The 12907-nt window shown below is 38.0% G+C and overlaps 1 protein-coding gene across 1 annotated transcript; it reads right to left on the bottom strand.

The window, feature by feature from the left end:
- Window positions 1–5862: 5862 nt before the first annotated feature.
- LOC106959940 (ADP/ATP translocase 3) lies at window positions 5863–9020 on the bottom strand. Its single transcript, XM_015052813.1, has 4 exons — window positions 8803–9020; window positions 7512–7998; window positions 7270–7410; window positions 5863–7158 (listed from the first exon to the last, which is right to left on the bottom strand). The coding sequence occupies exons 1-4, from the start codon at window positions 8911–8913 to the stop codon at window positions 7001–7003; spliced, it is 897 nt and encodes a 298-aa protein (XP_014908299.1). The 5' UTR covers window positions 8914–9020; the 3' UTR covers window positions 5863–7000.
- Window positions 9021–12907: the final 3887 nt, after the last annotated feature.

Below are 12907 nucleotides of genomic sequence, written 5' to 3'. Positions count from 1 at the left end.
TTTTTATTTTTTAAAAAAAAACTTTTTTTAAAAGTTTTTGCTTCTTTTTTTAAAAAGGGAATTTTTTTTTTTTTTTTTTTTTTTTTCTAAATGTATGTTCAAGGATGTTTTCTATATGATTTGTCAAACACTGGACTGGAGTGAGTTTTCCAACATTTCCAAGCTGAGAGATGTATTTGACAGACTTAACTGCACAGATAACACCCGCGAGCGTAGATGTGAGCCGCCAGACCAAGCTCTTCCTCCCAGCTTCATGAGTGGGAGCATGAATGACATGATCCTTAAAAAAAACAACAACAAAAAAACAGGATCATAAAAGATGTTGAGTTGGTGCTGGTTAGCTGATGGGTATATAAAACAGGAAAAATTCCCAAATTGTTTTTGTTCTGTTTTTTTCTGGAAAAAAAAACAAAAAACAAAAACGAAAAGAGTGCTCTTTTAGATTTTCAGAGAAAAACATATAAAGGGACGCCACTTCTCACCTAAGCAGTTATCACATTCATCTGACCGGTTCCCTCTACGGTAAAGCAGATTGTGAATCATCAGACCAAACACCACTTTTCAAACCAGAAAAGAGATTTGCACTAGACTGATTTTTTTTTGGTCTTCTTCTATCTAAAAGCAATATAACGAACTCCACACGTTTTCAACCGTGGAAACCAAACGGTTGTCACTGTCCCTACAGTACGAGTGCTGATATTTGACCATTTTCTTTTTATACTTGTAGGTACAAAACGTGTCGCCCTTTGAAGTGCACATCCACATCTTGTTTGTAGCAGAGTTTTTGCCTTTTTTTTTTCCCCCCCCACTTGATTTTAATTTTTCTTTTTAGTTTTCTTGCCCGTCCCTCTCCTCCTCTCCCCTCGAGTATTATTGTCCAGAATCGAGTGGCATTAAAACTGTTGTTTCCTCCTGTGAACGATTTTGGACAAAATACGCAGCACTTACACATAAGAAGCAAGATTCAGGATGTCAAAAGGAGAAGAAATAATTCACGATGAGTCAGTGTCATTTGTCTGCATCACACAGCCTGCAACACGTCTGAAGAGAAACAAACAAACAAACAAAAAAAAGAAAGAAAATGCCAAAAGATAAAACCCAGCTGTACCCACCGTTGTGCACATTTAAAAACACTGGTCACGGAGCTCTCTGCATATTTGGTCACTTTGACTGCTATTTTTACAAAAATGTAAAAAATAAAAATTGCTTTAATTAAATAATTAAAATCCCAAAAAGTGCTTCTGTAAACACACCGTTATTGGCTTCTCGCCCAGAGAATCTTTTGTCTACCAAACTGTACCATACGTCATCCTTTTTCAGTGAGGTCACTGACAGCAGCCACAACTTTTCAGATATGGTTTCGTTGACGAGTACATGTAAATTTCCCCAAACAAAAAAAAAAAAAAAAAATAAAACAGTAAAACTTTGCCATTTTTTTTTTATTTATTTATCTGGATGTAGTGGCTTTCCTGTTTTTTCCTCTGCTTCGTGGTGTTGTTGAAAGATGTTTGCGGTTTTGTCTAAATTTGCGTGTTAGAGGAAGCATAAGTACGTGCCTTTCTTGTAATCTCCTTGGTGAGTTTGTTTATTATTGAAAAGCTGAAGCCAGCCAATTGTGTTTGCACTACAAACCAAATTGCTTTTTTTTTTTTTTCCTTTTTTTGTGATGTAGACTATTTAAGCGAGCTTGTTGCGTCACTTTAACCGTACAGTATGCATGAGGGTGAAATTGGTAAAGTCTAGGGCTAGAGCTCTCGTCTGTTGACCTGTAAAACCAGTGCAGCTTAGAGGATCCTTGTGAATATATCTCGGCTTAGTTTCACGTTTAAGTTTTCACGTCCATCTCCTTATATAGCAGTTTATTTTTATTTTTTATTTTGTTTCACAGTTTCAGCAGTAAAATTAAACAACGGGAAAAAAAAAAGAAAAAAAAAATCAAATAACATATACCATGAATACAGCTTTTACTTTCACATGCCACAGTTAGAGTCACAGAACTTAAGCAAGAAATATTCTTATTTTTCAAAATCCATGGGAATGCATGAGTATACGAGGTCGCCTCAAGACTATTGGTCAAATTAAGTTTTTTTGTTGTTGTTTGTTTATATCCAGTAATCTTTTTTCAGTGACATCAGAAAAGACTTATGTGCTTTGTGTCTTACAATTGCACCTTAATCATGTCAGTCCATTGGGGGAAAAACAGCAACAAAAGAAAGGAAAAAAAGGCTGGCAGTGTAATATCTCTGATTTTAGCACCTTACTTACACAGCATGTTTTCACTTTATGCCAGTTTAGCTATTCTTCCATATGTATGATTTCGAATCTAAACCTAATTTTTCACAATTATAAAAAAAAAAAAAATTCTTCAAGGGATGTGCCAAAGTTTAGAGGCGATCTCTCGAGTTGTTATGCTTGTCATTTTCTTTTCATCCTTTATCAGTTTAAGCGACGGTATGTCAAAAACGTTCCTATAACAGTGTGTGGAATCAATTTATCTCAGCAAACAGTATCATTACTTGCCATTTTACAATAAGTCCTGTATTTCACATATATTTACCAGTGATGTGTATTTGTTATTATAAAGAAAATAGCCGTAAAAGCTTCATTATGTTACATAATATTGTGACTTTTTTCGAAAAACTGTGAAGACTTATCTTGCATATACTTTATAAAGAAGTATTAAGCCTTAATACAAAAGACTAAAAAAAGTGTGGAAGAATAAACTGATTGTTGCTAAGTAAGGATGATTTTTGTAAATGTTACCAGCACTTTTTTTGTAATTTTCACTCTCTGAGGTATTGTACAAGTTCAAGCTGTTTGTGAAGTTTGATTATGAAGGAATAAAAACTAGTACTTTCCTGTACTTCACAGAAAGTCTTGTTGTTGTTTTTTATGCACTTCACTTTGTTGTGCTTCACTCCCTATGACTAAATGCCCATAAATTAAATTAGACTTTTCACCTTTTCTCACATTGCACTTAAAAATTTAGATGTGTTTTATTGAGATTTAATGTGACAGATAGATCGAAACACAGCAGCACATAATTGCAACATGAAAGATGTTTGGGGTTTTTTCACAAGTGGAAACGTAAAAATTGTGTTACGCCACCAATATAAAATACGCCGTAACCACCTTCCCTCAGTAATTACTTAATTAGTAAATTAAAGTCAATTTGTGCAATGCGGAGAAGCTTACAGATGGGCTAGCTTGCAAAAACAATATCCAAAGTTGGAAACAGTACGGCACAACTGCAAACCCACCAAGACGCGCAAACCTGACAGGCTGGGCAAGCAGAAAACAGATCCATGGTAAGTCGGGAGGAGCTACAGAGATCCGTTAAGGTAGAAAAATCTTTTAATTAGACAACTATTACTCACACACTCAACCAATCTGGCTCTCATGTAAGAGTGGCATGAAAGAAAGCATTTATTGGAACAAATATTAAAAGAGAAACTGGTTTGCAGATTGCCGCATGCCATGTGGAGGATCAGCAAAGATGTAGAAGAAAGTCTTTTGGTCATGAAATCTAACATACAAAACATATATAGAGCAGATCCACACTTAATGTCACCGTGGAGATAATGTTCTCAACATGAAACACGGTGGTGACAGCATCATCCTGTGGGGACCCTTTTGTTCAACATGGAGAGGGATAGAAGGAGCTCACATATGATGTTGTGCATTAGAGTGGCCCAGTCAAAGTCCAAATTTGAATTCATGTATGGTTTAGATAATACTGAAAGCTCAATCTTAGCTCTACTTGAGAAACTGTGGTCAGACTGTGAACTCATATTTCACAACCTGAAAGACTGAATATCAATATAAACACACAGTAAACCTTTTTTTAATCTTATACCTGTAAGAATTTGGTGAAAACTACATTATGTTTTCCACTTTAAAATTAAGCACTATTATATGTTGTGCTGTCACATAAAATCCTAACAATATTCAGTAAAGCTTATAGTTACAGCCGGACAAAATGATTTTAAAAAAAAAAGTGTGAATACTTATGCAACACACTGTACGTGTTGAGAATCGAGAACTTTTTAAACCAAACCTAATATAGAATTTAAATAAACATGCATTTATTCCACAGATTATAGTGGCCTGGTGGAGGTAGGTGTAGATGCCAATTACAGTTAAACTACAAGCTGGAATGGATCCCAGAATGCAGGAAACACCCAGGACGAGCTGCCAGCTAGTTACAATCCTATGACTAATAAACGCTCATTCTTCACTTCACACCTACGTTGTACTTCAACCGTGCAGACTCGAGTGTTTGGACTGTGGGAGGAGACTGATACAGCCGATGGAGAAGCTTTACACAGAAACAAACCATGGAGTGGGAGTGAGGCTACGCAGCAAGACACGCAGCTGCTGACAGGCCATGAAGGATTCTCTCAAAGAGGACAAAAAAAAAAAGGAAACATTTCCTGCTCTAAAGCAATCAAGTTAGTGACAGACCGTGCTGCGTTTGTGACCTAAACGAGTAATATTATCCTTGATCCATTGTCAGACTAAAACCGTACAGATGGTCTTCATAAAAGAAGCAGGACAACCCAGTTAAGCGCTGCCATCTGTAGACGATATTCTGTTTCCTGGTACGTCGATGACAGTCAACAAGCTGAATGTGACCAACACACGATTAACAACTAAAATATGGAATTGTAAACAATAAATCACAATCTATAAAATCACATGGAGAAAAAAAAAGAAAAAGAAACTGCATACACACTTTAATGCAGAGTTAATTGAGAGCGTCTGTGTTGTGATATTTAATGTGGACCAGTGGTGTTGGATCTCTGCGCCGCAGCATCAGAAAGGACCTTCAGCAGCCTGGGATTCAGCTGTGTGCCAGCTGCAGGGCCTTTTCCCCTGATGAACACAGAAAACTGATCGGGTTATAAATAGCGAGCAAGTTAGAGATGCACCACAGGGCTGAACCACCAAGAACTTTATGAACTAATAAAAGATCATTTTGGGAGCAGCTGATGCAGCTTTTTAGATTTTGTGCGCAGACGAAGACACATGATAAGGACGTTTTTATGCTCTCAGAGGTAGGATGAGTGCTCTTTTTGGCACATGTCAAGATTCCTTCTGTTTGTTTTTCTTTCTTTTAAGTTCTTGACCTTTTCACCTTATTCATGGTGCCACCGACAGGTGTGGTTGGAGTGTGGTGGCATAACAGTGATATTGTTTTATGCATAGCTTGAGAACGAAAGGACAAGTTTTGATATAAAACAACTTTTTACTTTCTCATATAGTCCTTTCTGGTAGCTATTTTTAAATAAAGAAAAACTTGTTCTAATTTGTCAAATAAGTGGATTTTCGGTGAAATTTCCTGAAAACTTGAGTTTTGCTGACTACTACGTTGTTTAAAAATTATATTAGGTGGTGCATTTTTTAATTTCTTTTATCAGATAGATCTTACACTTCTATTACAAGCTCACTTTTTAAATAAAATAAAAATAGTCTATGCACATCCTAATTATTAAAATAGTATTAAAAGTATTAGTTTTATTTCTCACATCTTCCACTTTTTTTCTTCCACTGAACTTTCCATTAATATGCTTGGTCAGCTTCCTTATCACGTTTTTAAACTTTGACTTTTTGTTGCCTAACTTCCTTGTAGAAAGTGTCAATGACTGCTGAACAACTAATTCAGCTCTTCCCCTTGATTGTGCTGGACAGAAAATGACCCAAAAGTTTCTGCAATGAAACATTTCTGCCATTTTTTTGAACTTCTTAACGTTTTGATTGACTAAAATAGTTTACACTTAATTACGATGTCCCTGTAAACACATCTAGCATGAACCTCTTGTGAACAAAATACTTCTTTTGAATTGGACGTGACACAGAAAGGAGCTTTAAGATCAATTTATTTACAACATGAGCACGTAAATGATTCCTTTTCCATTCACTTTAGCAGCAGCTCTGTCAACAATTCAACTTTCATCAACCGGTTAGCAAAGTGCGTGTTCATTGGATGTGCGTATCACGCCTAAAGAGAAAACTTAAGACGCCGTTTTCAAGCTTGTCTGAGCTTAAACCGCAGACGTTTTCCTCTTGCTTACCACTGGCACCACCTGCTGTCAATCAGGCTAAACAACATGCGCTCTCCAACTCCAACCACTGGAAAAATATTTCTGCCTATACTTTAAAATAAATCTTCAAATATGATTCCCGTTTAATGCCTGGCATTTAAATGTCATGAAACCCTTTGGCGTTTCCGCCCCTGTAAAATGATTAAGATTTTACTGGGGGGGAGGAATTACAGCAAGCCGTCACCGTTACTATCCATCACCGCGCAAACATGAAGATCCACCTCTTTAACATTTGGGACTTTTGGCTGATTTAGCCTGAAACATGCAGCTAAATAGTGTATTTTGAAAGGTTCTTTTGTTAAAATGACTTTTCAAATGAGCTAAAAGACAAAAGATTTAAGACTCTAAATTTGCCATGAGTTAAGCACTTTAGACTGAAGATGTGGTAGCAACAGAAAGCAATCACCCTAAATCTCCCTGTTCTGAAGAAGTCTTGTGCTCTGCAGGAGGTGTGCCCTGTTCAAAAGGAGAACAGGCTTCGGTGTTCTACTCTAGAGGCTCAAGGAGAGATAAGCGCGAGTAAATATAGCAGTTGAGTGTAATCCACTCGGTGCATTTCATTATCCCGTGAGTGTTCATCTCACGCTATGACAGTGGAGGAGACAGTTCACATCAATGGTTAAGGTTGTTCCCCAGGGGAGATTTATTCAAGTTGGGACCATACAAACCTAGTGAATGACACAAGGAGGTATTTATAATTTTCTTTTTATATCTGGAATGACATTGGTAAAGAGGGTGTGGAACGTTTTAAAATCAAAGATGCACAACATACAGCCACCTCTCACAGCTACTTTGTGAGATGCTAGTTGTTCCCATAAATAAGGCAGAATGCAAAGTCCATAGAAATGGAAAGTTAATACATTTAGCCAAATTGGACAGTGACGTGACAACAAGAATTAGATGACTTTCTTCAGCTCATCGTACAGCACCAGCACGAAGGCGCCGCCCATGCCTCTGAGCACATTGGACCAGGCCCCCTTGAAGAAAGCTTTGCCACCCTCGTCACGTGCGATCTTGCGCCAGCAGTCAATGGTTCCACTGTACATGATGTCAGCTGTGGGAAAGAAAACAAACTACATGAAGCAAAAACGACCATTTCTGCATCCGTAGAAATACGTCCACCAGGCTGGACACGCTCTTAAATGTACAATTTAAACAGACTCACCTCCTTTACGTCCAGACTGCATCATCATGCGTCTACGGACAGTATCGAAGGGGTATGAGGTCAGGCCAGCAACAGCTGTTACAGTCTGTGCGATCATCCAGCTCACCAATATGTGGGTGTTCTTGGGGTCTGGAAGCATACCTGTGAAGGTACAAGCATATGAAAAAAAAAAAAAAAATTAGAAACCACCACACAAAGATCCTCACCATATATACCAGTTATTCAGCATGAAGTCAACATACCCTTAGCTGTGTCATAAATGCCAAAGTATGCAGCCCTGTAGATGATAATGCCCTGCACAGACACGTTGAAGCCCTGGTACAAGCCCCGTATGCCATCTGACTTTGAGATCTTTACCAGACAGTCACCCAGACCCTTGAATTCTCTCTCGGTTCCCGCTTTTCCCACGTCAGCCGCCAGACGGGTACGGGCGAAGTCGAGAGGGTACACAAAGCAGAGTGAGGTGGCTCCGGCGGCTCCTCCGGAGGCAAGGTTACCAGCAAAGTACCTCCAGAACTGGGTGCGCTTGTCGACACCATCCAGGAAGATCTTCTTGTACTTGTCTTTAAAGGCAAAGTTGAGGGCCTGGGTGGGGAAATATCTGATGACATTGGCGAGGTTGCCTCTCCAGAAGGACAGGAATCCCTGCTCCTTGGGGATACGGACAACGCAGTCCATGATGCCTTTATACTGCTTGTCGGCGGTGATCTGTTTGCTGGCATGCTGGACCTGGGATAGTAAAAGGAAAATCATTAGACATCTACTCAACAGCTAGACACATGAAAGTCACAAGGTTCTCCCATTGTGACCTTGTGGCAGGTTAAAGTTGTGAAAGTTGTTAGTGGCTTCCCCCACTGTACCCTCTAATCACTGTCCTCTGGTAATCGCTGATAATGACTGGATTGATTAATCTCGAACTGATTTAGTTGTATAATAAAACAAAAATAACTTGTGAATATTTAAAAGTGAAACCATTTTTAATCTTTAAACTTCCCATTTCTTTGCAGTGCGAATGGGAAAGGATGTAAAACTAGTTGACCCGGCTTTAATAACCGCCGCTGGGCCTCTGTACTTTCACCAACCGCTACCTTAGCAACTGCAACGGCTTTTAACTGTAAATAAAAGTGATATAAAACTCACCTCATATTAATAGCACTGTTATAATTGAAATATTATAATTAAAATTAAAAATAAGTAGGTGTGTCAGGGTTGTACAGCGTGTACCAATGCCGCTACGAGCGTTTGTCCTTTGTTAGCTAAAGCTAACTACCGGCTAAGGTTAAGGCGCAGCGATGCAGTTAGCAACCGGACTCGTGTAGGTCATTCTCACTTATGTGATGACCTTAGATCTTTTACTACATAACTCTTATGAATTTATTGTATTAAACATTAACGGCACGTATGGGTGTCTCGGTAAGCTTGTAGACGAGCAACAAGAACATTTAGTAATACTTCAGGATGTTCTTCAGTAGGGTGAAACAAGCTACATGGCTAACACTCAATGAGCCTCCCGGAAGACGCATTTTTTCTTACCTGAAGGAGAAGCTTCACTCTTTCGATTGGGGCGACGGCTGTTTTGGAAATGGCAGCGGAGATACCGCCAGCCAAGAAATCCTTAGCAAATGAAATAGCTTGTTCACTCATGTTGCGATGTTCTTGATGTGCCTTTCAGGTAACCAGTATTAAACGATGTTTCCCAGCTGCCCTTAACGGCTGATGGCCTGCACCGACGAAATGGCCGATTTTGAAGCCGCGTAGAGGATTTATCGAACCAGATAGCTCGCGATACTGCACGGGAACTCGAACAGTAAACCATTGGCCAAGCCTTCAACGTCATGATGGTTTGTACCAATAGAATGTCTATATTTGAATGACGTAGGCTAGCGTGCTGTACTTTTTTCCCAGGAAAGTAAATTCACGTGAAGTGACTCACTTGATTTGGACACAGAGCAGGAAGAACCTCTGCGTGGATTCTCTTGTTCTTGTCTGGTTTCCGGTTCAGTGTCACCCTGAGAACAAGCTTACCTGACAGATAAAATCTGTATTGAGTAGAAACTATATAAACATTCAAACTGTCTATGATTAACTGCAGGTACTATTCAACAAATTAGAATAGCAATTATTGAACAATTAAGTTAATTTAGTAAATTATTCAAAAAGGAAAAGTCAAACATAAAGTAGATTAGTAACTTATAAAGTGACATATTTCAGTTATTGCCGATAATTTTGATTATCCCATATTAAGCTCCATAGGAAAGTAAAGTGCTGCCCCCACACCAAAAAAAAAAAAAAAAGCCCTACATACATAATAGTGCTCAAAAGGTTTTTAGTAGATGGCTGTGTTGACTGTACTCAATAAAACATAAAGGCAGTAGTGGTAGGAGTTTGTCCTGTAATCAGTGAGTTGCTGGTTTAATCCCTGTTGTTGTGTCCTTGAGGAAAATACTTTCCCCCTGAATGTGGGAATGTTGTGTGAAGTGGTTTGGGGTTCTCTAGTCTTAATGAAGTGCTATACAAGTAAAGGCCATATACCGCAGTGGACCAACGGCATATGACATGGCTCACTAATTATGTGTAAAAAGGTCACCTTCCTCCAGACTCTGGGACCCTGAAGTTTAAATGATATTGAAAAAGAAATAGTTTAACAGAAATGGAGAACTTTGGACTCACCTTTCTCCTTAACCCAGCTAAGAAGCTTCTGATAGCCTGCAAACATCTGTGTGTCTTTGTCTATACATATCTTGTGAAAATGCTCTTGAATTGACATTGTGAAGGACATTATGTCCTTCTACACAACTTTTCATAAATATACTTGGATAAACCACTCTGTAACTTCTGACTAGTCAAGATATAAGTTCATTAAGATGCACTAGTAGCACTACTCTTTTTAAAACACAGCGATAATGACATTATGAGCACAGTTGTTGTTTTTGTTCTTCTGAGAATTTAACATAGTTTTTAAACAATCATAAAAATAAACTGAGAAAGCCTAAATATATATATTTTTTTCTCTTATTAAATAATTGGGTGTTGCACATGTTTTATAAACATTACATTACAATAATATCTTGCAAAACCCAGAATTCTAAGAGCAAGTCACAAGTCTAGGCATATGCAAGCAATTAACAGTCACAAACAACATGAAAAAAAAAATCCCACCTTACAAAGCACACAGTTATAGGCATTACAAATATGTATAGTTTTCTAATTGTTTATCAGGGCAGGATGTTATATATTTTTCAAAAGTGTTCTAAAAAATGTTTATAAAAATGGCTGTTGTCCAAAATATTTGAAATTGTGGACATTAGACTCACCTAATGTAATTCTGAATGCCTTTTGTTTGACTGTCTTTACATTAGTAAGCAACCTTAATATCCATCCATCCATCCAACCATCCATCCATCCATCCATCCATCCATCCATCCATCCATCCATCCATCCATCCATCCATCCATCCATCCATCAATACCCAATTATCCATGCAGAATCAGTCATATAGCATTGCCTAGCTAATGTATGGGTTTGTTGCAATTTAATTCTCCACCAAAGTAGGCTATGTATGGCTTTCCTATGTCATTTCTATGAAGAAGAAAAAAAACATTATTTTCCCAAACAATTTACTAATTAGATTACACCAAGGAAACACTTCTTTCAATTTGATTTCATGTAAGTTTGGAGACTCCCTCTGCCTTCCGCCTCCTCTACGTACACTGCAAGTTACAGAGTAAACCTGCTAAATGCAGCATCTTGGGCTGCTGATGAGAAACCTAATGAAACACATGCCATTTATGCATTTGTCCACCAGGGGGAAGCAAAAGATAACTTGCTATCAGTGAACCAAGACGATAGGACTCTTGGTTCACTGAGTCTTATCATCATTCATGATCCATCCATCCAGGTGTAGATGCAGACTGGTGTGCATGTCTGGACAGATCACCAGTCCATCACATGGCAACTCTGAGACACACAACCTTGGCAGTGCACTCGCATCTAAGGGACATCTAGATTAGCCAATTTGTACTGTGCGAGAAAGCCAGAATCCCAGGAGATAACACCACATGCAAGCTAAACTAAACTAACTCTCTAAACTAACTAAACCTAGCACAGGATGATCACAACTAAAAAGAAATGACTGCAAAACACATCTATCAATTATAATCAGATTTTAGACAGCTGTGCACATTTTTTTTATTGTTAGGGTATTCAAATTATTTACTACCATTACCAAACTTTGGAACTACGGATTCAGTATTTGCCAGCTTGTACTTCCTTTTAATTGACAGCAGATGTCAACAAATAGTTGAAATCTTACATTTAGCAGAATTCAAATCTCACTCCGTATGGAAGAACTCATTTTTAAATGTCTGTGAATCCCTCCTTTTTGTTAGGATCATCAATGACCAAATTTAACATCTTAAATGTAAAAAAACAAAAATGCAAAGGAAAGCCATTTAAAGAAAACCCAAGATGACACCTGTCTCATATTCTGATATGAATCATGCAAATATATGTTTGGAAGAACACTACTGCTTCAGATTTGCACATTTTGGACTGCAGGCATTAGTCTAACAAAACACCTGCTGCTGAACATGAAACTGTAGTCAGCATGAGAAAGGACCATGTCACACAGCATTTCTTGCTGAGATGTGCAGAACATAATTTACAAATCAGAATGTGTTTGGACAACAAGACACTGAGTGAGCATGAACCTAAATATTCGGTGGACTAAAGTTCCCCCCACTAGTTCCACCCGGGTCAGTCGAGTCCAGCTTGTGATCCTGGATCCAGAGCTGGACATTCTGTCCTGCTGCCCAGTACCTGTGGGACACATTTCCTCAATGCCTTTTTTTGTGCGTGAAATTGCACTTGTGCTTCATCTATTCCCCCTTTCCAGGATACCTTTTTAATTGCATTCCAACTGTAGAGATGTTTGTCTTCTGTTCTATGACTTAAATTTATTATTTTACTTTTGTTTTTTCAATTTTCTTTTCCTTTATTTGTTTGTGTGTGTACAATGGCCTTGTATTATGATGATTGTGATCCTGTTTGGTGTTTTATTTTATTTTTTTATTCTGACATTGTACTATGTGTTAAATTCCCTACTGGATTTTGTATAACTATTAAGGTTAAGTTGTTAGTGAAGTTTAAAACAAATGTACACAACATTTGGAACTTCAGGCACCAGCTGGAAATTGGTTTTGTTCTGTCTTGGCGAGAAGCAGCCACAGGTATTCAATGTTTTCATGCTGTAAGATGAGTCATTTTATGAACTTTGACAAGTTAATTTCAGCATAAGCCGTACTTTTATTGACTTTATTATTTTTGAAGCTAAGCTTTTCAAATGAGTCATTTCTTCATCAATGTACACATAAAAAATATGAGGAGAGCTGAATTGCTTCTCATGACAAAGAAGGAAATTATGTTGAGCTTTTTACCTGTACAGCAGGCCAGACACAAAGAGGCAAAATACCTCTTCAGGGTCAAAGGTGAGTAATCACATTTAAAGTGATTCTTCTCTCAGGGTAAATACCTTTCAATTACATGGTTAGGCGCAGTGTATCTTTAATAGTCTCTCAGTACAATTACAGAAGGATAAAAGTGGGAAACACTCTAAGTATGACTCTTCATTGAAGAGATT

This window comes from Poecilia latipinna, unplaced genomic scaffold, assembly GCF_001443285.1.
Source record: "Poecilia latipinna isolate Pla-1442-1.1 unplaced genomic scaffold, P_latipinna-1.0 Scaffold1135, whole genome shotgun sequence".
In the NCBI taxonomy this organism is placed as follows: domain Eukaryota; kingdom Metazoa; phylum Chordata; class Actinopteri; order Cyprinodontiformes; family Poeciliidae; genus Poecilia; species Poecilia latipinna.
The sequence above is the reverse complement of the archived record's forward strand: the minus strand, read 5'-3'. Positions and strand labels throughout refer to the sequence as shown.